At 35.8% G+C, this 27,766-nt stretch overlaps 2 protein-coding genes and 1 long non-coding RNA gene across 3 annotated transcripts; all 3 read right to left on the reverse strand.

Moving 5' to 3' along the window:
• Positions 1 to 9,372: 9,372 nt before the first annotated feature.
• Positions 9,373 to 10,596, reverse strand: LOC137585888 (putative gustatory receptor 93b). Its single transcript, XM_068301901.1, has 2 exons — positions 9,598 to 10,596; positions 9,373 to 9,531 (listed from the first exon to the last, which is right to left on the reverse strand). Exons 1-2 carry the CDS (start codon positions 10,594 to 10,596, stop codon positions 9,373 to 9,375), a joined length of 1,158 nt encoding a protein of 385 aa, XP_068158002.1.
• Positions 10,597 to 10,900: 304 nt separating this feature from the next.
• LOC137585889 (putative gustatory receptor 93c) lies at positions 10,901 to 12,159 on the reverse strand. The gene is made up of 2 exons (XM_068301903.1): positions 11,119 to 12,159; positions 10,901 to 11,059 (listed from the first exon to the last, which is right to left on the reverse strand). The coding sequence occupies exons 1-2, from the start codon at positions 12,157 to 12,159 to the stop codon at positions 10,901 to 10,903; spliced, it is 1,200 nt and encodes a 399-aa protein (XP_068158004.1).
• A 7,277-nt stretch (positions 12,160 to 19,436) lies between these two features.
• LOC137584339 (uncharacterized) lies at positions 19,437 to 26,929 on the reverse strand. Its single transcript, XR_011033476.1, has 2 exons — positions 26,113 to 26,929; positions 19,437 to 21,072 (listed from the first exon to the last, which is right to left on the reverse strand). It is a non-coding gene; the product is annotated as an uncharacterized lncRNA (long non-coding RNA).
• Positions 26,930 to 27,766: the final 837 nt, after the last annotated feature.

The raw sequence follows: 27,766 nt of genomic DNA on the forward strand, positions 1-27,766 counted from the left end.
ATTAGGTCTTAAGAAAATTTGAACTGTATTAAAAATTTTGTGTGATATCGGACTATTTTATCATCCGATATATCTACTTAAGTTCTTTAGAAACAATCTATATAAAATCTATGTTATAATTCTGCCAAAAACACGACAAAATATTAAGCCAGTTTCGCAAATTGGTTAGAAAAAATAGTTTAAAAATGTATCTACTATCATTTTTATTGTTATTAGATGAATTAAATATATATTCTCTTGATTTAATAATCCTAAATCCAGTTAAAACTGCCATCAAGACTCAAACTCAGGACACTAATCTCTTGGACAAGTCACTAGGCAGCGAAATGAATCACTTAAACCACTCGCTTTTCCTGAGCAAATAGAAAAACTGAAATGAAAATTGTGTGAATAGATAAATAAATAAGAAGACTAACAAACTCCACTCACTTTGCCATCTTAATCTCATTTACAATTGCACAAACAATTTTAGCCAAAATTTAGTTGAGTAGCTAGTTGGCTCTAAGCTAGTTGGTTAACTGCAAATTCATTTCCTGGAAATATTAAACCAACTGAATCCTAAAGAAGAAAAAAGAAACTAGAGCTCGTAAATTTCAAAAGGCAGGTAACAAAAATTTCTAACAACTTTCTCATCACCCCCACCGAATTTTGAGCATAAAACTTGTGAATCTCTTCTCTTTCACCTACACACACACCTGGAGAGCCGCCTTATGGGTTCATTATCGTTCATTATATCAGACATACCTTGAAATGCTTTACAATTTTGGACTGTTTTTGGATGGCAGCAGCCGCTGAAGCAATTGGAATTCTTTTTCAAGTCTGACACGGTGTAATTATCATAGCTAGAGCTTGATTTTTTTTGGTTTTCGGGTCGTCAGTTCCTGCTACGCCCTCAACTGGCCCCCCGTTTGCTGGCCATTATCAACATCGTCATCTACAACAGCAACAGTATGTAAGTCGAAGTTGGCGTTGGAGTTGAACCTTTTCCCAGAGAGTCTTTGTCTTTGATTACATTTTTTCTGTGTTTTTTTTTGGGGCGTCAGCCAAGCGTAACGCGCTTGTCACGCCTATTATATCTGGGCGAGGTTAGCCCAAGTCAGTGTTGTCATCATCTGAACTCTGATCTGACCTGTGGCTCTTATTGTCTCTCCGTCTGTTCGTCTGTCTGTCTGTCTGTCAGTGATCCGCTTGGCGAATTACACAAAAATAAATAAATAAGCAATACAAAAGCAAAAAGCAAACAAAACGGCAAAAATTTCTGCGCCTTGACTGCAACTGAATTAATTTTTTGTGCTCTGCTCTGCTCCGGTGCACATATGCTCCTCTCTCTCTCTGTCTCTGTCTCTGCGTACTCCCAATCCCTGACATTGTACATTCAAATTTCTGTTGTTATTTTTTTTTGCCCATTTGGAGCTGGCCAAAACCTGACTACCCGGACAAGCCAAGCATATATCCGGCTAGTGGTAGGTACTAGTTGCAGGTCCCCAAAAACCCATTAGCTGGTCATTTTTGTTGTTCCCGCTGGTTCCTGTTCATTCCAAGTATTTGCAATGTAATTAGCTTTTGGCAGAGATCTCTTCCACCCCAGAGATGCTATAGAAAATTCTTAGTCTGTTATTGAGGATTGGCGCTCGGCTTCAAAAGTGCTGCTGCACATAGCCAGAATGCCACAAGTTGAAAGATGCCGCGCCACACTCCAAGGGACAGAAAGAGTGAAAGAGAGAGAGAGAGAGGTCCCCCCCATGATGTTCCAGAACCATATGCAACTCGGCGCAGTGTGTTCTGTGGTTGCGGTTGCATATGTACATATAGAAACTTGTATGAACAGAGGCATTCAGCGCTCATTAAACACACATTCTATTCAATTGGGGCCTCACACTTATCAGCAAACAAGGCGGCGAATGCTTTTGACCCCAACAATTTCAGTGCCCCCAAGCACGCCCTCCTCCCCCCACTCTCTACCTAAACAGCAGCTAACAGTGAGCTTTACTTTCACTTACGAATGGCCAGAAACAAAATAGAAAACAAAATCACAATCGTGCCAAGTGCGGCAAACGATGACTTCGTCATGATCGTGTCTACATATAGTCAGAAGGGGGGACGGGGAAGGGGATGGGTCTGCTCATAAACGTGACACAAACAAACAGCTTCATTTGCCATACCTCCCCCACCCAACATATAAATAAGCGTGCCCAAAATGTTGTTTGAAGTTAATTTGTAGAGCAAGCAGTCTCACTTGAAATTCCACGAGAAGTCCCCAACGAATGCATAGTGAATTGAAGCCACTCGAGTCTGCTTTGCTATTTCACGTCTATCGTTTTCCTACTACACACACACACACACGCACACATAGAATGTGTGCCAGAGAGTCAGCAAACAAAAAATGGCTAACTACTCGTAACCAATACTTGTTTTGGCCTAAAAAAACACCACCACAGATCGAGCCCAACGAATTGCCAATGATCTATAAATTGTCATGTCGAAAGTCTCATAAATCAATCAATGAAATTTTCTTAAATGATATAAGTAGCATTTGTTTTTATTCGAATTCTTTCTGGCAATAGTTTTTACTTTGTGCTATTGGAATCTTTTATAAATCAAATATAAAGTCCTTTTCATTGGTATAAATTTCTGTAGAATAAAATTATCGTCCCACACAAATTCAATTTAACATTTTTCGTACTTAATCAATAAAACTCAGCATCAATATCAAAATATTGAAAGTTTTCCCTTGACTTACTTTTTAAACAATTCTCTATTATGTCGATCTACCAAAGATTTCTTTATAATCGATTTTAGTCAATTTAAATAGAAAACAAAATCATTTAGTTACGAAGTAGAAATAAAATGCAATACACAGTTACTTACATTACATATATGAGTATTTATGTGAGTATTTATGTAGATACATACATATATGTATAAATTCCTTCACAATTCCTCAGGAACAATAGATAAGAGACATGAATTATTGCTTAATAAAAATAATGAGGAATTTCAAATGTTTCAGCTCATTAAAAGTTGATTACTAATTTATCATTCTAGAATCCTTTCCATTATCCCAAAAGTAACTACCTATGAAGGAATTGTCCTATATATGGTTGCTGCAGAGCTGAAATTTTGCATGTAGGCTTGTACATACATATATACTGCACAGGTTGTATATCTCTGAGTCAGCTGGATCGTATTGAATAACTTCGTTATTTTCTAAGCTATTGTCGTGAAATTATAATATTGGTATGTTAATTATACCTACAAACGACTGTGCCAAATTTAATCAAGATCGGATGACTATATCATATAGTTCCCATAGGAATGATCGGTGCAAAACAGTGACTTTGATCAATATCTTCATTATTTCCTATGCTAAGATTCTAGGCCGTCCATTACACTTTTTAGATAAATGTTTTTCCGGGGAAAGAGTAACTAAAAACTTGCAAGGGTATACATACAATCTTCGGCGCAGTCGAAGCTAGCCCCTGCCCACTGGTTATTATTACAAACGCCAATAAAAGGACTTGGTCTTAAATGGTTGAGAAATGCATTTAGAATTGTTTAAATCATAGTACAACATTTTGTTTGTTTGTTGTTTTTTTTAAATATTTCTCACATTTATTTTTAATTGCATAATCAAATAGCAATTAAATTTATATGCGCAGCTGGTTAAGTCAAATGACTGTGATGATATTTTTAGATGAGGCACTTAAAAATGCAGTGACTAAGTTTTTTTTTTATAGAGTCGGTTATTAAAAATCAAATTCTTGTTTTTAATGCCATTAAAAGAATCTAAACATTATTTCTTTAAAGTTCACAAAAGACATTCTTTTCGAAATGCACTTTTTGAAACCTGAATGTTGCCTCAAATGACTTTAAATTTGTTTTCTATTCACTTTTCTTTTCAATTTTTTCAATCAATTAAATGCAAGTTCTCTGATAAATTTTGTAAATGCAAAGATAAGGGCAAAGATAGGGAACTTTGTATGTTGTATGTATGTAGATAAGCTTCTTGTGTAGTTTTTGCTTCTGCTTTTTAGTGTTTTTCTGCTTATCATGTCTTATCAAATGTAAAATTGTAGATACAATTGATTTCGTCATCATTTGCCAGCTGTTGCCTCCATATATTGCGTTTTAGAGTGTATCCAAAATTGAGTCTCACTCACCCCAAGACCCCCAAATGATGACACAGAGAGAGAGAGAGAGGGAGATATAGAGAGGGCATATCACTCCATTGCTCGACGTTTTTTTTTGGTTATTTGTGTGTTCGATGAACCGAATTTGGGGAGCTGACCCACTTTTTAAACACAAAATTAACGCACTTTATGGCAAATGGAATCCACAAAAAACCGAAGCGTTAGAAATTGAAAAAAAGAAAGAAAAAAAAAACATAAACAGAGAGTGAGCCCCACGAGGGAGAGCGAGCGAGAGAGAGAGAGCCAACTTAGAAATTCATAATTGGGGTCGACGTCAACGTTAACAGCAACGTCGACGACCGATCATAAAAAAATATATATACTTACATACATATATGTATATATATTGATTTGTTGTTGTTGTTTCTTCTCTTGACTGTAATTTACGCAACGCTCGTTCGTTTGTCGTTGTCTCTCGGCTACTTGTCTTTGTCTTGCCCCAACAGCAGCAGCAGCAGCCTCAGCCCCCAAACCCAAGACCCAATCCGAATCCCCCAATGCCCCAGCACGAGATCAACAACCATCTGCAACAGCCGCTCTCGCAGTTGTTGAACTTTTTGCAAAAAAAAAAAAAACAATAAAAAACAGCTCCAAAATCTGAAATCAAAAACCTGTTCCGAGGCCTAAGCTTGGGCTTGCCACACGTCTCGGCCAAATCAAAAGCTGGCCAAAAGCGAACCTCAAAACAAAAAACAAAAAAAAACTTGACGTCAACAGCGCAGTTGGCTGTGGCTCTTGTTTTTGTTGTTGTTGTTGATCTTTTGTGACTGTACTTTTTTTATTATTATTATTATTGTTGGTGTTGTTGTTTGCATGGCAAACTTGTTATTTGTTGTTGTTGTTGTTGCTAGTGTTTTTGGGGGCTAGTTGATTGATATGGATCTTCAGCTGCAATCGATTTTATTATTAGTCATCATCATCATCATCTTTAGCTAAATGTTTGACCTTCAAAGGCTCAAAAGAAATCGCTGCATCTGAATCTATAATTTAAGCTAGGCCAAAGAGTGATCCCTATCCCCCTCTCTCGCTCTATCTCTGTCTCTTTTGCACTAGGTAATTAATAGGTACAGTATCCCTAGAAGCAATTTCCCTTTTTTTTTTGTTTTTGTTTTTCTTGGCTAAGCCACGCCTAGTGCTTGTCGTTTTTTGGAACGAGCGCATAAATGACGCTTTCCTGTGTACTTAAGGTGTCTAAACTTGACTACCGTGCGGACTTGGACTCGGACTCGGACTCTTGGAGTCCGCAACCTTGCCCAAGACACACCAACACCAACACACACACACACTCGCACCAAGTCGATGCTGTCGATGACCATTATTTTAGCTGACGGCGATATATTTGCTCAGCGTCAGGCAATGCCAATCCACTTCACTCCACTTGGCGAACTGCGACTCGCATCTGGGCTCTTACTACATCTTCCAAACCATTCGACTCTGACTCTAGAGAGACTGGGTTGTGGGTCTGTAGCTGTGGCTGGGACTGGGGCTGGGGGCTGCTATTGGTTGGTTTTTTCTGCTTTCTGCTACCGTCAAGCTTTTTGTTTTTGCTGTACCCCGGACTCGGGGCTGAGGGGCTGCTCAGAAGCAGAACCAGAGAGAAGAGTCGTTGAGCGGAGCATGACAAACAGTTGCAGCCAAAGCAAATAATTAGTATACATCGATTATCTTGCGTCTCGGTCCAAGTTCTCAGAGTTAAAACGTACCTGGGCCCGTTGGCTACTGTGCACAGCTTTTTTCCTTTCCTTCTCCTTCTCCCCCCCTCCTTTACACTCTCTAAATCTCAGAAGAAGAAAATAAAAAAACAGGTCCATCTCCAGATGTTGCTGGCACGTAGCACACGCGCTGCTCCTTCTACGGATGCTGCTGCTGCTGCGGCGACGACTTCGAATGCTGCCTCAGTCTTGAACTGGGCGTACGTCAAAAGCGCCTACGCCAGCGCCTCATGCAACCCACAGTTGAAACGAAACGAGTTCCCTTTTGCAATATTCACATTTTGAATCCATCCATATGTGTGCCCCCACAGCGGAGCAATGGAGCAGCCCATAAAATTTCGCGCCAGAACTGTACAAGATATGGATACACAGAGAGACGTGTGCTCAGCTCGTGCCAATTCTTTGTGAAACGTTTTGTCGTTCGATGGTTTCTGCATATAAATAAGAATATATACACACACACACATACACATCTGAAATGCATCTACACTCCTGTGTGTGTGTAACTGCAATCTCTAGATATTATGGGCACTTTTTAATTAGTCTCTCTGCATTTATTCACAAGGTGAACGAATCAAAAACACAAATTTCACAACCAAATGCAATAAAGATCTTTCATTTCACAATTCGTGGCAACTCAAAAAACCCAACACATCAGGTAAAATTTGCTTCAAAAGACATTTGGAGACTTTTCATTTCCTTTTTTGGCTTAGAAATTTCTTCTTATAGGCGGATATGTCAATTTAGAACTAATAGAAATAGAGTTCTAATCTAAAAGAAAGTAAATTCATTGAAATTCATTTATTATCAACTTAGTAAATCAAACTAACTAATTAAGCAATTAGCAAATCAACAGCTAATACAGCCTCCAAAAAGAAATAACAGTTAATTAGAAAGGTAAGAAAATGAAAAGTTGAAGTAAATTTAATCAGTCAAAAAATCAAACGTTTTAACTAAAAAACAAAAAACTACACAGGGACGGATCTAGAAAAGAAAAGGAATAGAATAGACCATTTATTGTATGATAAAGCTTAAAGTTCAACAAGGATTCGTTATCCTTAAAAGGGGAAGAAAATGTATAACGAGAATAAGACCTTTCCATCTCAAAAATGGCCTTAAATGTTCCTGAAATATGATGAAAAATCTTCTGTTAGATGTTATTGAAGAAAACTTTTGTTTAATTTGTTTTAAATTTTTATATTGTGACGTCATTGAATGCTTATTTTCGACCACAATTAGTTTCTTTGTTTTTCCTCTATTCTTAACTATTTAAATTAAGTATTTTCAACTCAAAACTAATTTATATATGCTAAGAACCACAAACAGAATAAAATAACATCCTTAAAATATGTTCTAACCGATTAAATGGGAGGATTTTATACCTCAATTATACCCAAGACAAACCAACTCAATATAAATGCTTATCTAAACGCTTTTAATTATTCATTAAGAGTACTTAGTTCTTTGTTATAATAACTCTTGAGTCTAGAATCTTGTGGTTAGTTATCAAGATATTTATAAAACTTAAAGAAAAGGTTAAGGTCTTTGAAAGCCTAAAAGAGAAATGGATTCAAAAATAGATTACAAATATGCTTAATTATTTAGTTGATTAATTTTTAAGAATAAAGATTACTCACCTTGAGCCAATTACTATCTAAGTGTTAAAAGTTCATTAAACATAAAGAACATAAAATCTTATAAATCTTATAAATTATTAAGATTTATTGACCTGAAACCAAGTTTTGATTAAGAATCTAAGACATTTTTTTTTTACTTCAATTTAATAATAGGAATTTAGTAAAAATATTAAGTTAATTCTTAACAAATTAAACAGATTTAAAACTACTTATAGCCCATGACATTTTAGTTCTAAAAATACTCAATTATTTTCATTTATTCAGATGACAAATTATGAGTTATAATTAGCTAAAAATACAACATTACAAATGTAGTAATCATCAAAAGCCCTTTCAAAGGTTCAACTTTAGGTTTGGTCAACCTAATTGAACAAGAAATTATATCAAATTATAGACAGGCAATTATATTAGAGGGCTGTTTTTTTTTGCCGGCTGTCAATTTGTGGTCTTTAGGTACTTAATTTTGTGTAAAATCATTATAGTTTGCTTTCCATTTACGAAAATTTCTACCATACTTCCTGGCTGATACATAAGTTAATGAGTTACCATGGGAAATTGCTTGGATTTCTGTTGATGTTAGCGGTGAGAGTGCTCCAAGCAGCAAATGGGCTAACTTTGGCTACCTCAGCTAATCTTGATTGACTCACTCATTCGGTATATGAATATAATGATGATATTTTCATCATCCGTTTGTTTTATCAGTATATTCTTTGCTGCTTTTGTTCAAGTAGCTGTACATATGTATGTACATATATATTCAGTCAAGTGTTGGCCAAAGCTACCGCTACCTGCACTTGAATCTTTTGGCTTTGTTTTTTGTCTAGTGAAATGTTGAAAGCATCATTAATTCCTTTTCTTTTTTAACTTCAACATACTTGTCGGAGACTACCTACCTATCTACCTACCTACATACATATGTACGTACTATATAAAAGTATGATAATTGCAGAATAAAAGTAAAGAGTACAGAACAGAGGCAGAGCCAGAGTAAGAGTCGAAGAAGAAGTGACCCATAATTACCGCACTGGGTACAACAGAACAATCATGGGAAAAATGACTGTAACCCGACTTGGTGGACTCTCAGAAAGTACAATAATTTAAGCAATGCTACGTTTTATGATTATCTTGCCGTTTACACAACACGCACAAATACAAAAACAAGTATGTATCTTAAAAGAAAACTCGAAACAAAAACAGAAACAGAAAAGGCACGCAGCAGGAGCAGTTCAGGTCAAATTCTCCCCATTCGAGAGACGAGATTGCGTCGCCACAATTCTGTCAATGGTCAAGATAATGCCCATTGCCATGGCAATTTGATTTTTTATTATCATGATTATTACATTACGATCATAAAAGCCCTTTTACCTGTACATTTACCTGTAAAGTGTACGCTACGGTATCTATCTATCTTTTTGTATGAGAGACTGGAACAAGTGCATAATGCTGCATGGGTGACGAGTGAGTTTTTTTTTACCTTTACCTTTACCTATGCTAATTAGAGCGACGGCCTCGGCCTTGTTTTTATGCGCATTTTGTTGTCGTTTTTAGCGTGAACCTAACCATTCGCCAGGCCGAGTCGAGTCGATCCGTTTTACTTATGTTTTCTCGGTCGCGGACGTTCGGTGGCCCGGTAAATGCATAAATTTTCTGCTTCATGTCAAGCAAAAGTGCATAAATAATTTATGCAATCAACTTTCATGGGAAAAGTTGTCGAGAAAAACGTTAAGCGGAAATTGGTATTGAGTCCTGGCCAAACCGAAATGGATATTCGGGTTTACCATCAGACAGGTGCCTCTCTGTCTGTCTGAGGGGGTTGCAACTTTGTTAGCGTGATCAAAATTGTTCTAACTGCACTCCGTATTGTAATAAGAAGGCCAAATAGGTGATCATAGCGGATAGAAAGAATAATGTCAATTCGTTGGAAACCTCAAACAGGCCCAAGGGACGTACACGCAGATCATTAAAATGCAAGCGATTTAGAAACATTTCCATCTAAAGCAAACAGAAAGACAATTAAGAACTATCTTAAAAACGTTTAAGAACTTAAGAAGAACTTACCTCTTTATGTTGATATTTCGATTGATTTACAAAGTAATTCTCCAGACTTAGTCGACGTATCACTCGATAGTTACTCACTGCACTATGCACGGCCAGAGTGAGAAGTAATACATCAATGAACATCTTGATAAACAGACCCCAAAGATTTAAGTTACGAAAAGCATTGCGTATTATGACATCATAGGAGATCAGGGCCATTGTCGATAAACTCTGTACTAAAGTCAGAAATAGTGGTACCTCAAAGATGCGTTGGAACTTGCTAGTGATGTCTTGTATCTCATCGTAAATGTCTAAACATTCCTCCAAGCGCAATCTCATGGCTCTAGATTCACGCAGACTTTGAGGTTTCCCAGAATGAAACTCCTTGTAGGCAAAATGATTTAGATCCGAGTAGAGGACACCAATGCTAAGAAAACCCACAAAACAAGCATGCATTATCATTGATGTTCCCACAGATGTATAAATATCACACAAAATGGTTAGAATGGCCATTGGTGTGGCCTTTAGATGAATCAAGCAAATGACATAAGCCAATGATAGCAATTTAGTGCTTAAAAGTATCATCTCCAGTCTATCGCCAAAGCCGTTCTTCTGTCCACCAGATAATAGATGAATTCTGCGAAAGATCCTGAAGAATCCATTGACCAAATCTATAATCCTTTGCTGGTAGAACAATTGCAACACAAAAATGCAAATCGTACAAATCAGGCAACCCAGCAAACGCATCTCAAACATCAACGTCATATAACCATGAGAGACACGTAATGCCCATACCCCATAGCAGTAACAGTAGAGGGAACTGCATAGGAATCGGGTCAACAAGCAGAACCACTTGAACCAGTTGCGTTTGTAGGCTACCAGAGGAGTACAATCAGCTGCGTCATTTCTCTTCACACCAAAGCTCAACACGCCAAAGAAGGCCGAATAATGATACATGAAATATAGCAGACGGCCCGATATTCTGCCAACATTTTCCTTCCACCGCCACTTGCCAGACATGACTGACTCGAAAGGGTTGTTTCAGTTTATTCTGTGAATTTAATTTGGAAAGCAATTAGATTGATTGCTTAACCCCAAACGAGGTTTATCTTTGCTAACAATATTTACATACATAGATAAGCCAAGTGCATTACACTAACGAAAATTAACTGAATTGACTAAATGTTGATGAAATTAGTTAAACAATTCTTGAGATTTGTAGCCATGTATTCAATTAGTTGTAATTTGCCACTTGTCTTAGCTTAAATGTCAAAATCAGATTTAGTAGGTACTAAAGCCTAATAAATTTAAATGGCTTCATTTATTAATTAAACTTTAATTGCAACTTGCATTGTATTATAAATGTGAGATAAGTTATCAATCCAGAGAGAAAGAAGAGAATTAGCTCATTGGAAACCTCAAAGAGACCCAAAGGACGTACACGAAACTCGTAAATATTAAGGCGTAACAAAAAGCTTTCCAACTGAAATTTGGATAATAAATATTGATTAGTTCATTTGTTTAAGGAACAGGATATCTTACCTTGAGATGCCATTCATTGTGCTCGCTGACATAACAATTCTCCAGACCAAGACGCCGTATTTGACGGGAACTGCTTACAGCACCGTGAACTGCTATGGTCAGGATTGCTATATCAAGGAAGAGTTTGGCTACCACCAGCCAAATGTAGGAAACAATTGTCCTGGAGAACATTATGGCATGAAATGAGACCATTGCCATGACTGAGAAATTAACCAGTACACTGATCACGAGGGGTACATTGATGAGTCGATTGAATTCGCGACCAACACTCTGAATTTCATCATAGACGGCGAAACACTCGTCCAGGCGATAGCCCATAGCCCGCAAATGTCTCCGATTGGGGCATGCATCATGAGGTAGCTCCAAAGCACGCAGCTTACGGCGTAAATCGTGGCGTACATAGCTATTAAAATCAGCAAAGAGGGCACCCAGACTCAGGAATCCTACAAAGCAGCTATGCATCACCATGCCAGCTCCGATTCCGACAAACATTTCGCACAGCACCGATGAGAAGGTAAAGAGATCAGTCGAATGAAAAAGCATAGGCCATTCACAGAAGAGCTCATGGAATATGCAAAATGACTTGATCAGAAGCAATACCAATTCTCTAACGCCACCGAATCCTGTCTTATCCTTGCGCTTCTCCGATAGGCCACAAACTCGACGAAAGAGTCGCAGAAATCTATTGAACAAACGCAATAGACTCTGACCATAATAGATTTGCATCACAATAATGCAAACGGCACACAGTAAACAGATCGTGAAACGCAACACATTGACCATCAATTCAAAGCCATTGGAAATAATTCTTAGGACATTCCAATAAGTATAGCAAAACCAAGAGCTCAACATTAGACGGAGAATCAGGCTATACCATTTCTGCCATAAACAATTGTCGGCCATCCATATAGTTTTGCCCTCGAAGCGATTCCTTTTGACCCCAAACGGGACGACTCCCAAGAAACGGGCATAGAGCAAAGTGCAACGCAGGATGCCTGCCGAGAGCGTGGAAACGCTGAGATTCCTCAAGATACCGAACATGACTGACAATCGATAGGAATATTAGTAAGAAGCCTATATTAATTATTTACTTAACTAATGTCAGCGTATCATAATATTTACTAGTGATTAGGTTAATGGTTAATAATAGTTACTATTGCCACTAGCTAAACAAAGTTTCTTAAAGTATCTACCAAATGACTTTGGCTATAAGTTGATGATGAAGGACATAAATTTTATTAGAGTTAGTTCAATACATTCATCTTCATGCCATATTGTACTATAAAAATGAGATAAGTAATCAAGCCGGATAGAAAAAATATGGTAAACTCATTGGAAACCTCAAATAAACCCAAAAGACGTACACGAAATCGATAGAAATTCAAACGGTTTAGAAACATTTCCAACTAAAAGGACGAGACGGAAAAGACCCATTTATGTATATGATTATGTGACATATGAAACATAACTTATATTTACCTTAAGATTCCATTCTCTTTCATCGTTCATATAATAGTTTTCGAAACTCAAACGTCTTATCATTCGTGAATTGCTTGTAGCGCCATAAACTGTCAGGGACAGTAACATTACATCGATAATCAGTTTAATGACAACTCCGCATAGACTAAGATCAAATCGATAAAACTCCAGGACCAGTTTATAGGAAACCATTGCCATTACAGTCATGTTGAGCATTACAACCATAAAGAGAGCAAACTGAAAGATGCGATTAAAAGCATTGCCAAGGCTTTGTATTTCCTCATAGATGGCCAAACAGTTGTCCAAATTGTTGCAGGCTTCTTTTAAACGCATGCGACTGAATGAAACATTCAATTGCCGAAATTGATGTTTCAATTCATGACAAATAAAACTATTTAGTTCAGCGAAAAGATAGCCAAGACTTAGATAGGCAATTATCGATATTTGCATAATCAAATTGGTTCCGATTGTTAGAAACATGTCACTAAGCACACCCAAATAATCTTGAATGGTTAAACATGTAAAACGATATCCAAAAACCGAGAGTTGAACAAAACTGGAATTCAAACCAATTACCAATAATAGGAAAAGTTCGCGATTGCCGCCATAACCCGTTTGTTTGGCTCGCTTCAATTCACCAACGCGTTGGAAAATTTTGAAAAATCTTTCAACCAAACGGATACAATCTTTTCCATGAAAATATTGCATACACATGATTTGTATGGAACAAGCAAAGCAGCCAACATATCTCACGGTAATCAGCATCATAGCATTGCTATCCTCCATACTGAATTCAACTGCACAAACAGCGAAGTAAATGAAGAAACAAATCCATGAAAATCGTGAAATCAGGCAATACCGCTTTAGCCAATAATATTCAGTCAATTGATTCCTTTTCGGTAGACCGAAGAATGTTATGCCATAGAAGGTGGCATAATAGAAATAAACGCGTAGAATTATTGCCGAAACTTTTGAGGACTTCATTGGACGTCAGCGTTCCGAAAGGACTAAAAGCTGCTGCAAAAAAATGCATTACCCACTCATATCTATACTGAAAAATTTAATTTAATTAATTTCTCTTTCAATTAATCTACGATTAATTAGTAAAAAAGCATTGGGAAGGGCTTCAAGATGTCAACGATAGGCATAGATAAAAAAGAAAGTTAATTAAAGAAAAGAAAATGCATAGACTTTTCTTCTGATAGTATCTATTTGAAATAATAGTCAAAAGCCTAATGGTCGCCATAAACTGACTAAATGCTTTGTGAGTCAAGTGAGTAATAAATTGAATACTAATGGCTTGTTTGACATTAAGTACTGATAAGCATTGTGTATATCAATTGTATGTTGACTTTGCTTGTCTAGTTTCCGACCTCATACAGCATATTGTTTATCAAAAGACAATCTGATCTGAGCCATGTCTATATATGTATATATAATTATATTCTACATTGATTGGTATGAATAACAAACAAGAAAATATATTATTCTAAAGCCAATAGATATTCTAAATAGAGTTAATTAGTAAGACTTTTGTTTATTATGTAGACAAGGTCATTCTGAAGTCTACAACTCTCCTTACGTGGCTAACTCAGTTGTCCATAGGGACCTTAACATTCTGGAAATTAAGTAAGAGATCCGAAGGTACCTCTCCCCGGCTAGAAACCCATGATAATGCACTGGCACTGGCACTCAAACTGCTGGACAATGGACATGCAGATAAGAAAAGAAGTCACCCATTTGACCTGCCATTTAGACCAGCGATGGACTGCTGATAAAACTCAAAATAAGGTTGATTGAAGAGGATCAGAAGAATGCAAATAAAGACTGTAAGAAAGAGCTTCAGCCATTCGGTCTTCTAAAATTTAACTAAGCTCTTTTAGAAGAGAGTTTATTCTATTCTAAAATATGTTTTTGTTATTCATTCTTCACAGATTGGCTACTCATTGCCTAAAAGAAGATGAGAATCAAAATGTATAATTTCAAATCACGTTCTCAGATCTCTAATACTTGTGTAAATGTGTCTCAGTTACAAAAAGATACATTATTGGCTGGCTGGCTGGCTAGCTGGGGTTCACTTCATCGCCTTACTTTTGCTTTTGATTCACACGCTCACGATCCCATGGCAGTCCAATTGAGTGGAGATACAATCCGATACATACTCCGATCCTGCACTGCTGCTGCTCTGGCCTGTTGTTTGGCCTCACGCTCCTCAAGCTTTGCCATGTAAATGACGCCCCCATTTCATGCTGTACGTGATCTTCTTATGCTTTGGAACAATATATATCTTTTGTGCTACATCTTCTTCTCTCGTCTTTCATAGCTATCTTAGGGCATGTGCACGAATTACAAGGGACCAGGGACTGATCGACCGACCGACCGACCGACCGACCGATCTCAGAGATCTTTCAAGTCTGTCAAGCACAGGGTTCCTTTTGTCTGTCTGTCTGTCTGTCTCTTTGGTGGCATTTGAAAGAAGAATTTTCACGTTGTTGAGATTTTTTTGCTTTCCCTGTTTTGTTTTTCTCCTACTTTGCTGGCAATTACCGTAACTATGTACAATGAGAGGCAACGGGGCAATTGTATGTGGCACGTCTGTCCGTACACATATTTTCCAGCAATGTACCTAAAAAAAAAATAAAAATTGTGGGAACAATCATCAAAATCAAGAGAAACAAAAGCAAAAGCAATGCTTTGCATGCTGTTGATTTGCTGCTGCAAATTGGCTGGTATTTTTTTTGTTGTTGTTGCTTTATTTTTGGGATCTGAAATTACGACAAGCCACAAATGAGGCAAGTCGAGGAAATCATGCGAATCGGCTGGGGCTTGGCCACAACTTGGTCAGCAGATTAGAGCAACAGCAACCCATTCCATTCACTCTTTCACTATTCCATGATATTCTTTAACTTGGCTTGACCTCACATAATGGCCCAGACACGCAGCCTCAAGGAAGGCAGTGAGTTCCGTTTGCCGTTTTGTGGCAACAACATGAAGAGTAGACGGGGGCAAGAAGTGCCTCAGGGTTGATTGATTTCAATTCCATGTAAGATCGAGAGGTAGTCGACTCTGTACAGTTCTTTCAAATGGCCTTGGCTTGCTTTTCATCGCTTTTCCAGCCAATGCACTTTTTCTCTCCCTCCCTCTCACACTCTCTGGGTCTACCCAACCCCACTCCGGCGACCAACTCTATCTGACATTAATGGTGATTAATGCTCATTGCTCAATGCAATTAAAATTATGTTCTTTTTCTCTTGTATACTATAAATTATTGTGATTTTTCTTCATTCTTTGACTTTCTGTTCGCAGCTTCCCGTTTTTTTTTTGCTAAGCGAGGTGGAGAGAGACAAGGAGGGCAAGCAAATTTTTAAAAAGAAAAAGCCATTAAAAATAAATAAAATAAATGTGAAAGCCAAGAAAAATAGAAAATTGAGAAGCAAAAGCAACAACGACAACAACATTGGCTGAGCCATGTCGTTGACGTCGCCATCATTATTATGGCCCCAGCTTGAATTTACCGTTACAACAGAGCCAAGAGTCGAGAAAGAGTCAGCAACAAATCAACAAAAGCCAACGTCATAAATTTTTTCTTTTTTTCTGCAGCTTTGAATTTATTGCAATGCGAGTGCAAAAAGAGGAATAGAAGACACTTAAGCGACATCTAGATACCCTGTAATTCTAGTTAAAGACGAAAGAAGCTTCTACTTGAATCTACAAAGAAATTAACGAGAAGAAAGGAAGTTTAATGTTTTAATTAATTAACTTAGTGATCATTTTGAACTTTCATAAGTTTGCTTAATTGCTTCAAAAACACTAATTTTCAATTTGATTAAGTTATTAAAGATACTTTTATTAATCTTTTCAAAATTCTGAATAATGCTTAGAAGTGATAAGTTAAGCCCACTCTATGTCGTTTGAGTAGGTCTAAACTGAACCACCGACTAGGATAGTTACAACTGGAGATCTATCTTCTAGGCCCATCCAAAATTTCAATACTTTTTTCAACAAATATCAGCTTTATGAGTCAGTTTTAAGCCTCTTTGTTGATTAAAAAATAATTATTTTCACACTTGCTTAAAAAAATACGTCTTAGGCAACTAATTAACTGATTTCCAAAGAGGTTCGTTTATAATCAGAAGTTGTATTATCTACAATGCTCAGTGCTTCACCTAAAATTTGTCAATCTTTTTATCCAAAATGATTTAAATAGATAAATACATACAAATATTTCAAATTTTAAATATAAAATTCGCTTCATAATTCTTAAAAATGTTTAAACAAGTTGACTTAAAATTAGAAATGAGTCGATTTTAAAGGGAAACTGTATTCACTTCGAATTTGTTTATGACTTTATAAAGTTTTTAAGATAATATTATATAATTTTAAAGGAATTCTAGTTTAATTTATATCCCAAACATCTAATCGAAAACTATTTTTAAGTAAGTATTTTAAATAAGTTTGGTTAAGATAATAAAACTGAAAAACAAAGAAAAGATCTCTTTAAAAAAAAATGTAATTCATATTCCAATTCAATTCCGTGTGTTCATATTATAAGATATATATAGCAATATATCTATGATATACATATTTAGCAATATATGGCAATTTCCAGTACTTTTCTAATACCAATTTAGTGAATTAAGTTACTTAAATGTCAAGAAAAACATTTACATATATAGGTCAAGTTAAGCATTCTTTAGGTCACCTTGAACATTATGATTTTTTACCAAGAGCTTTGCAATTTGATTTTTCTTCAAATTTACATATGTATGTATGTAGGAGAGGCGAAGTTTGGCCTTAATATACTCTAATGTAAGCTACTAAATACAGGGTATATGATAATAAAAACCAAGGCGCAGAGGAAAATGCGGCCAACGCAAATGCATACCTCTATTTCATCTATACACACATATCTCTATCTCTCTCTCTCTCTCTCTGTTTAGTAACTGTATGTGTGTGTGTGTGGGTATCTTTATATTGCCATCTCTGTCTCTATAAATGTGTATGCGTGTGTGACTGCAGTGCGAGTGCAGCCATTAAAATCTTGAAATTGCATACTAATAACCATACCAGGCCGCTAGTTAAGTGGGCAAAATATGTTGTACATGCTTGTTACTAAATGCAGAGCATGTAATTTGCCTTTTCCACATTGCCATTATTGCAACACACACTCACACACACACACACACACAGACATTCACAACAAATACCCACTTGTTCCCATATTGCATTCCTTATATGCGTGTATCTAAAAACTTATATGAATGTTTGAGCGTTGAATCGCCCCAAAAACAAAAAAACAAAACATAGGAAAGGCACCTAGTAACCATATTAAATAAACGGATCCAAAGAGCAGCATCAATCATCATCATAGTCATAGTCGTAGTTGTAGTCATCATCATCATCATCATCCAGGCAACGCCAACGCCATCGCCATCGTTTGCCTAAGGCCCCTGCCGGAAGTGACAGCCAATCTAATGTTAAGTGCCCACTCCACCAGCTACACAAAACTAGATACATATGTATGTATGCCCGGACAGACAAAACAGACCGACACATTACAACTAGAAAGCATTTTCTAAAGTATTGAACAGTGAACTCTCAGTACGATCTACAGAGATGAGTCAGGAGTATTGAATATCCAATTCGCTTTTGAGCAAAATAACCTAAACGTATTTATATCTTACAATTAGTAACAAAACTTATCGACAAAGATTCCAATTCTAAGCGAATTCTTCACTGTAAAACGAATTACTTTCAATTATTATCTAAAAATATTGTCATGGCATTAGAATCTTTTTGATTAATTGACTTTAAGACTCGTATATCTCATATTATACATAGAAACTTCAATTCTCAGTTCAGTTTTCATTGCTGAATCCTTTTCCAAACGGTTTAAGTTTTAACTAGTTTATGGATTGAAATATTTATGAGAAGAAATTCGAAACTCACAGTCAAAAAACTTCATAATGAATCAAGTAGATATAAACATTTCGTGGCTTTACCAATTCAGGGTAATCTCCCACAGATTTGCTTCAAATTTTTAGAAAATGTACTTGAAAATATATAAATACAGTCCGAAAAAGCCAAATACAGAATTTCTCATACTTGACTTTCTCAAAATCCATTTTACTCTGATAGCAATCAAAAACTTCTCACTTTCTTCTTTGAAAATAAAAACACAAATGAAAGAAAACTGTTAATAAAATTGATTCGAAATCAATTTAGTTTATAACCTTGCTTAGTCTAAGCATCTAAACACGTCTGTTGACCATAAATACATAAGCTAATGCACATTAAGAACTTGGCCTATTGACAAATTTTGCTATAGACTTAAAGTCGTTTGATTTCTGGCAAATCATTCATATTACTAAAAAATTTCTCTGAAGTTTTGTCCAGGTTTTTGATCATAGAGTAAATATTGAATCCATTGACCATATTATCTTGTTGAAATTTAGTCTAAGCCCCTGAGACATGGCAAATTGTTTATGCTAGTTGATCGTAAAACATTTATCTATTCATGAAGTTCATGTGGCAGCTGCTTGATTGCATCTTGTGAGTCATTTTGGAAATGCATTCTCTTAGTCAATGTCCATAAAATGAGATTTGACTGTAAATTGGAAATTAAAATGCTTCGCTTTTTGGGAAGACGATGAGTTTGTAGTGCATCCGCAGCCTGAGGCCCTTTTTAGAGTCATTTTCCCTCATTGTTTTTTTTTTTTTTCGTTGTTTTCTCATTCTCTTTCTTTGCATTTTCATTTTCTTTACGCTTCAGGCACAAATCACGCCATTCCCCTTAACCATTTTTTTTTTTGTGTAAGCAAATAAAAAAGCTTTTAAGATGTTTTTTCATTTGTTTTTTATATTTTTGAGATTTTTTCTCATGTTTTGTTGTTTTCTTTTCTTTTTGCTCCAAAAGGTAAAGTATAATTTTTTTGTTGTTTTTTTTGTTTGTTTAAGTTTTACAATTGTTTTTTGTTTTTTTTTCATCTTTTTTTTTTAGGGAAATATACACAGTAACTTTTAATTTGTTGTAGGTTTTTTGTTTTTTAAGCTGCTTCGAGTTGACAATTTTCTTTTTCTATCCCAATATGCCAATATACACAGTTTTGGTTGTTGAGTTAAAAGATTTAAATAATACAAGTTAGACAAACATATATATAAATATATAATTATAATATACACAGGCAAAACTAAAAGTACATAGTATTAATAATAATTATTGTAAAAATTTTAAAATTTTGACACATTTAAAAATAATAAAAGATAAGCAAAGCATTTTTTACAATAGATAAGATAGATAGATAGATAGATAGATTAGAGAAATTTTCAATCCATTCGATGATTGTTTGGTTATTGGGATCTGCTCATACAACAAAGTTGCTTTTTGTTTTTAGATTTGTTTTAAATAATTTCAATTATATAATTACATTTAGTTAAACAAAAAAAAAAAAAAAAAGAACAAAAGGACAGAAAAATCAAAATAAATGGTTTTCCATATCCAGTTTCTTTTTTTAATTATATTGAGATCATGACACAAAGTAGTTTGCAAATACTTTAGACACACGCGTACATCATCAAGACACACTGAGAACGCTTGAATTGGTTGGTTTGGTGGGTTGGTGGGTCAATGGGTGATTGGGAGTGTTGGGTTTGGATGAGTTTTAGTATCTAATGGATGCACAGTGGTATTGAATGCATTTAAAATACACACACATATATATATATATATAAATTCTCTAGTTTAAATTTACTAATATGAAAAAAAAAAGTCTCTTCTTTTTACGTATTGCCAATATATTTGAATATATATGTATATTTGAGATGATTAAATTGAATTAGCTTGGGGCTGATACTTTGATTTGATTAAGGTCAGAGATCGGAACGGACGAAATTCCAAATTTAAAGCAAAAATAGTTTAGATCGTCCTTAAGCTAGGACCTTGTTTTGCCTATAAACTGGATTTATATTAATCAAAGTATATAATTTACTTATTAATTAGTTAATCATTTAAGTTGAATTAACTACTAGATTTTACTCAATCCACTATGCATCCGGGAGTTTTTTGTGTATGTGTGTGTGTGTGTGTGTGTGCTTTGGAGATGCACGCATGTCGATCTTATTTTTGTTGTTTAATTTTCTTCTCATACTTTTTTTTTTTTGCTTTTTTTTATGAATTTTATCGACAACATTTTCATTCATTCATTCAAAAAAAAAAAAGAATAATAAACGTATAAATTATATTAAAATCACTATAAATTAAATATCATGTTATTTATTGCCGTTAATTGTTGTTGTTGTTGCCGCTTTCCTCCTCTTTAACCATAATTTCACTATTAACGCTTTTTAACTGAGCGTTGTTGTTGTTGTTGCTGCTGCTTTCGTTATTATTATTATTATTGTTATTAGTAATAACAACTGTGATAACTGGCACATTCGAATTTCTCATTTTAATATTTTTACGCACAGGATAAGTGGCTGCAAATAGAAAGAAAGAGAGAAAAAGGCAATTAGTCATATTACAAAAGTGCAACAAAGAAAAAAAAAAACGTCATGTAACCTTCAAAACGTAACAAAAAGGGAAAGGGAAAGCCGCAGTAACACGCGAAAACTGCATCGTGCCAAAGAATAAATGTGTACCTAATGACGGCGACGGCAACGCAGCAGACCCTCTTATCGGGCACTTTTTTTATTTAGACCTATTGACAAATAGCTGATAAATGTCATGGTCAAATCCACAAGCGAACGTAGCAAACGCGATAAGTGCAGTGGAAACAGAAATGCAGGCAACTTTGTATAATCTTCGATTGCAATCGCTAGTTAAATGCGTAGTGAGGGGAATTGAGATACAATTTACAGTGCATCAATAAAGTATAGAAACTCCAACCTATTTATCGATCACTGCACATGGTAAAGGGGTGCTAGGGCTGTTTAACACCGCATTTCTCAACGGTCCAAGGCAAAAATGAGGGCTCCCTGAAGACGTCTGCGTCAAACTGTTCAGATATTAGTTAAAGCAATTTGATAAATAGGGAGAACTCTCGGTTACGTGACAATACAATGGAGTAGCATGGCTTAAATACATAAAACGAAGAAGTTTACGAAAATAATTGTGATTTTTAGGTTAAAATTATCATGTAAGGGAATAAAGGGGTAGATGAAAACATTGCGATGCTTTTCAATGGTAAAATGGCGCTCTAAAACTCTGTGTTTAAAGAAAGTAATACAAAGATACAAATAGTAAGCTTCTTCGACTAACAATAAGTTATTGCAAGTGTCTTTAAACTTTTTTTAGCCACTGTACGAGTGAGTATAGCATGACTATTCTTGATATTGTAGTCGTTGATGTTGTTGTTGCTGTTAGATTGATTACGGCAAACCGCTGGAGGAGGTTTTATAAAAAGCTTACAATTAGATGTTACGACAACGTCGTCGTCGAGAACAACAACAGCAACAACATTGAACCGACTCAGACAGATAGTCAGACAGACAGACAGAGAGAGAAGCAGCCACAACTACAACTGCGCATTGACCTAAAATCTAGAAACCAACCAACAGTCAGTCAGTCAGGCAGTTGGCCCCAAAACCACAAAAACAAAAACCAACTGTGGCGTCGTCGCAACGTTTGCTGCTAGTTTCACATTATAAGCAAATGTACAGTTAGAGAAGGAATTTTAAGCCAACGACAAAAGAACTTTAAGTTAGAAAACAAAAAGACAGAGAGATACAGAGGGAGAAGAGAAGGGAGTTGATCTAGCAACGAGGCAGAAGACACACAGGAAAAAAGTGGGGGGTGTGGTCCTTTTGGGATTTTAAAAGTGGGGGCGACACCATGGCTTTAATTTCGTTGTAAATTTACCGTTATCGTTATGGGCATGCACGAACGCAGCTGGCTTGGCTTCAAAAAGCTTTCGCCACAAAAGAATAAACAAGAAAGGGGAAAACATAGAAAGAAAAGAAATTCTTAACACAAGCACCGATGGGCATCATACCCTAAACTACGTTTTGAGAAAGTGTAAATGAAAAAGATCCACAACAAGTTAATCAAATTGAATGCCAAAATAACATGACTTAAGCTTGGATAATAAACTATTAAGAAGCTCTTGAAACGGAGTGCTTTTGCCCTTAAGGCATTATGTGAGCCCAAGATGCGGATATACCCGCTCAACAGGTAGAGAGTTAAGAATTACGTTTTTGGGGCCAACAACAAAACGCGTTTTGTTTACGAAATGGTGTGTGAAAACAGGAACGGCAACATAATATAAATATTTATATGGTGGAAGGAAAAAAATAACATGTTAGGGCGGGTGTAGAGGCAGCGGGGGCAAGGTAAAAATCCAAAGCAAAACAAAAAACCACAAAAAATAACGAATCCATCGCGTTGTCTCTAACTGTGAAGTACAGTGGTGGTCAAAACATGGAACAACAAAAAAAAAACCCCAAATATTCAAACAATATGGACAAAAATTTAAAAATTAAGATTGGAGCATGACAGAGCGAGAGAGAGAGAATGAAGAGAGCCCGCGGGAGCATGATAGAATGTGTCAAGGAGAGAGTGAAGTACCGAGAGGGGGGAAGTGCGATAACAGAACTTGTCTAATTGATATGTATGCGCGAATCTCTGTGTGTGTGTGTGTGCGGCTCTGGACCTGCCACAAAAGTACAGCATAAACATTTGGCGCTGCTGTACTTACGCGCCCCAACACCAGCAGCAGCAGCAGCAGCAACACCATTTTTATGTGGTGACCTTCACGACGAGTTTTGAAAAACATCAACAACATGCGTGCGCGAGAGTTTTGTTATGATCACCATTTACGCACGGCTTATCAGCGTAGAGACCTAAAAATAAACAGAAAACAGACCAAAAGAAAGAAGCAATTCGCGCCAAAAGGCGAACCAACAAAATAAAAATATATGTGTATAAAAAAGAAATCATCAGCAGGCAGCAGCAAGAGAGCCAGAGAGCAGCCAATGATCGCAACATACACAGATAGAGAGAGAGAGAGAGCGAGAGCCTGATTGTCTGGGGCTGGTTGCGTGTGTGTGTTTGTGAGTGAGTGGGCTTACGACAGGCGTATAAGAGTGACGATTGCGACGACGGTGACGACGCGACGTTGAGATTGCGTTTGTGGTTGTGGGTGCGGCTGCCCAATAACAAAATAAAATACAAAAAAAAAAGAACAACAACTAATGTACAGTTGCGCCTTCTGAAGGCGTGTGCCAAAGTGTAGTAGTAGTTTTTTTTATTCAAATACTCTGTACCTCTGGATATCAATATAGGGTATTATAAATGTCGTAAAACTAAAAGGTAAATGCAGGCTATAAGTAAAAATGTGAATAACAATGGAAGAGTTGAGCTAAAACGAACAAACACAAACACACACACACACACAAACATTTGTATCTGTTTCTATGCGTATCTCTATAATTAGTGTGTACATATAATGAACATTGTATAAATAAAATAGTAGTAATTACACTATTTAAAAACTCATTGAGATGTATGTATGTACATACATACATACATACATATTTCTATTTGAGATCCATTTCCTAGTGGGAAACTGTGTACTGTACTTGTTGCCAATAAAACGAAAATTTCGAGGAGTTTTCCACGAAACAGACTAATAGATACTTAAAGAAAAGTAAACAAAGTTAATGAATTGTAAAGAATTTAAACTTTTTTCTCGCTGATTCGAAAGCAGTTGGCCAAGCAATGCAACACCTGTTACACTTAGATCAGATATTTAGTTTCAAAACACCTTCACATATTAAGATAAGTTTCAACAAAGAAACCAAATCACCGTCAAATAGGGAGAACCGGTTTTCGATTTCAAATGAACATAAAATGCGAATGATAGTTGTTTCAAATGTGAATTGGCAGAGATTCATCTATGCATGTGTATGCATGCAGGCCAATCCAACAGCAACAAGTAGTAAAAGAAGAAGAAGCAAATGAGAAGGCGGCGGAGAAGCAGTAAAAGAACTGCAACAACAAGGCGTTGGCGCTGATTTTCAGTTTAATTGAGGACTCTCAATTAATTGCCAACACACACACACACACACAGTTGCAATTGATTTACAAAATATGCAAAACACAAAAAAAAAAAAAACAACCAAAAACTAGCGCCTAAATTTTATTTTGGCGCGCAGAATTTTGCCCGTCTTTCCCTCCCACCTTCATGGGGGTTTGTGTTATTCAACAGTTGTGTATGTTTTTTTGTCATTTTCTTTTTTGGCGTACAGTTTTTATTTTTATTTTAATTTTTTTCGTTGTTTTTGTTATCTCGGTTTGCGCGCTTTTCGTTCATTTTCTTGACACATTGCCAGAAGACAAACTGGCGACAAGATTACGAATTTCTCCTTTCATTTTGTGTGAATGGGGGGCGAATACACTCACTCAGTCAGTCAGTCAGTCATGGACTGTAATAAATAGTGAATAAATAATATACACTTAAAGTTTCATAGGACCTTGACCAATCGCAATTGATAACAGAAAACTGAGTGTGTGATATCTCACAAAAACAAAGAGTGAGTGGGAGGGGGCCACCAAACTAAACAATTTTAAATAAAATAAAGAAAATATAGAACAAAGAAAGAGCAAAAATGTCTTGCAAACAAAGAAAACAATGTTTATATAGATAAAACGAAGAATAATATAAAAGGCCCAAAAAAAATTTGTTTTTCTTTTACCTATTTCCAATAATTTACAGATTTAAGTTGAAGATTTATTAAACCTTTTATGTTTAAGCCCTACAGGGATAGTTACCGAGGAGAGAGAGAGAGAGGGAGCAAAATTTCAACTCATAATTCATACAAGTGAATGTGACAAAAAAAAGGGATTTCAAATGAACGATAAGAGCAAATTTAATTACAGTTAGTTGGCCTTGGCAAAAGCAAAACAGAAGCGGAAAAAAAACAGCGGACCCTAAAAAGGTTTTTTTTTTTCTGTTTAATAATTGTGTATTACGTATTCTGCTCGTATGACTTGCACCTGAACAAAGACAGCAAGAGAGAGAGAGAGAGGAAGCAGGAGACGAAAAACGGAGAAGAGAGATAGACTGTGGAAATGACAATAAGATGAAACACAAATGTGAAGAGCAAAACAAGTAAGGGAAAAAATCACAAAATAAGGGTGGAAATAAATGAATGAATGAATGAACTGTACAGAATGAAGCGAACAAAAAGGAAACAAGGACGTGACCAAAAAGGGGATTGTTGTTGAGGGCGGGCAGTCTTTTGAATAATCGATAATTAAAATAAATAAAACATCTGATCGAAATTGGAAAATCCTTAAAGTAGGCACTTTTCTGGCCTTCGATGGCAGAAATTTTCCATCAAATGGATGAATTTTTTATAAAAATTTATAGAAAACTAAAATAAGGTTGAATTTTCCTTAAAAACTTTCCACTTGCAGGGATGTTGGACTACAACAACCATGTAAACAGGGGGTAGTTTGAGAGTGCAGGATAAAAAGGGAAGATATTTTGGGTTGGTGGTGGAAAATAAATTACTCACCTTTAATGCCTTGTGAATCGGCGCAACGTTTGCGGGAACTCATCATATCCCTACAAAGCAGACTTGTTGTTGTCACTGATGCTGTTGATGTTGTTGTTGAGATCCGATTGATGTCGACACCCAGATTCTCCTGCTCCTGATTGCACTTTTCCATCATCTTATTCTCATCCTCCAATTTGTAATTAATAATAACAAATCGCGAATTGATTAAACGAATATTTTTCTGATTTTCCTCCTCCAGCCGCTTATCAATATCCCCATCCTTGCGATCGGTGCCAAAGAGATTTCTCTTACAGCCCATCCTTCTTATGGGATCAGGTGTCACTGAAGCTGTTGGTAGGGTTCGAACACCCATGGGTTGAACCGGCAAAGTTAGCATTTTTACTCTGTCAGCTGTTTAACTTTGAGTCTGAAAAGTTTTCTTTCTCTCCTTTTGGGGCTTTCTCGTTTGCTTTGCAAGTACTTTTTTCTTTTCTTTTGTATATTGTGCTTTCACTTGAACTTTTCTTTATATATATACATATGTATGTATATATTTACAACAATTATTTGGCACACACTCGTACACACACACACGCACACTTTCAAATTATTCAGCTAACTAGCCGCAGCATTGCAATTCATTTTAAACAAAATGCACTTTGCCGATTTTCTAATTAACACATTTTTGTTCACTTTATTTTTTGATTTTGTGTTTCTCTTTTTCTATTTTATTTTGTGTTTATACAAATTAAATATCCAGCTCGCCTGATTTTTTACGAAAATATAATCCACAAACGAAGCGAACACACGTCCGTTCACTTTGAAATTTAAAACAAGAAAATTTCCCTTGCCAGTGCGCACCCTCGTTTTATAGAGATTCTGCCGACATTTCCCAACACACAAACAACCAATCGTATTTGCGCTCAATTTCCCCTTCCAGTATTGTCTCTCCGGTGAATTTGCCACTCTTTTTTGAGTCAGACAATGTAGCCATTTAGCTAGATTTTTCTGTAAGTACCTGTATCAAGAAAATGTTTTATGATTTTATGTTTATAGAGGTAAAACAAATATTATTCATTGCAAAGGTGTTCTCCTTTAATTAATTTATATTTTTTAGTTATAAATCTTTTTTAATGTACAACTACATACAAAATAATATACAGGTGTTTACATTTAGCTTTTTTAGCTTGAAAAGTTAGCAGCACTGCTGTTGCTCTCTGAGAAATAAGTGCCAAGAGAGACAAAAGAGAGAGAGTTAGAGTTATAGGGGGAAATTTCTTTATCAAATAAGAGAATTGGGGGACTTTTGAAATATGCAATTGTAAAATTTACGCAAATAAACATCTGATATGAAATCTGCATATATATATATATTTGTATATTGATAATACAAACATACTTCCCTTATGCCAAAACTCAAGTTATTTGTATTTATTAAAAAATAGTTAATTATATTTGTAGATGACAATTTGCATAATCAAATTAGTTTTCATATTTGTGGCCACTTAAATCTTACTACCAATTTTTGAACATTTTCTGGCTTAAAGTCAAGGTCAATTCTAAATGTCATGCAAAATTTAACGATTTAATTGGTAAAACTCTTTTAAACTGCAAAAACGAAAGCTAAAAATTAAATTAAATCAGGGCTGGATTTATCTAATAAAAGGATTTA

The sequence above is a fragment of the Drosophila tropicalis genome, unplaced genomic scaffold (genome assembly GCF_018151085.1).
Source record: "Drosophila tropicalis isolate 14030-0801.00 unplaced genomic scaffold, ASM1815108v1 contig_878, whole genome shotgun sequence".
NCBI lineage: Eukaryota > Metazoa > Arthropoda > Insecta > Diptera > Drosophilidae > Drosophila > Drosophila tropicalis.

Excerpts from the sequence above, each read along its gene's own strand:
- LOC137585888 (XM_068301901.1), bottom strand. The coding sequence starts at position 10,596 with ATGTCTGGCAAGTGGCGGTGGAAGGAAAATGTTGGCAGAATATCGGGC. Across the intron at positions 9,532-9,597 it reads CGAAATATCAACATAAAGAG|ATGGAAATGTTTCTAAATCG; the intron begins GTAAGTTCTTCT and ends TGTTTGCTTTAG.
- LOC137585889 (XM_068301903.1), bottom strand. The coding sequence starts at position 12,159 with ATGTTCGGTATCTTGAGGAATCTCAGCGTTTCCACGCTCTCGGCAGGC. Across the intron at positions 11,060-11,118 it reads ACAATGAATGGCATCTCAAG|TTGGAAAGCTTTTTGTTACG; the intron begins GTAAGATATCCT and ends TCCAAATTTCAG.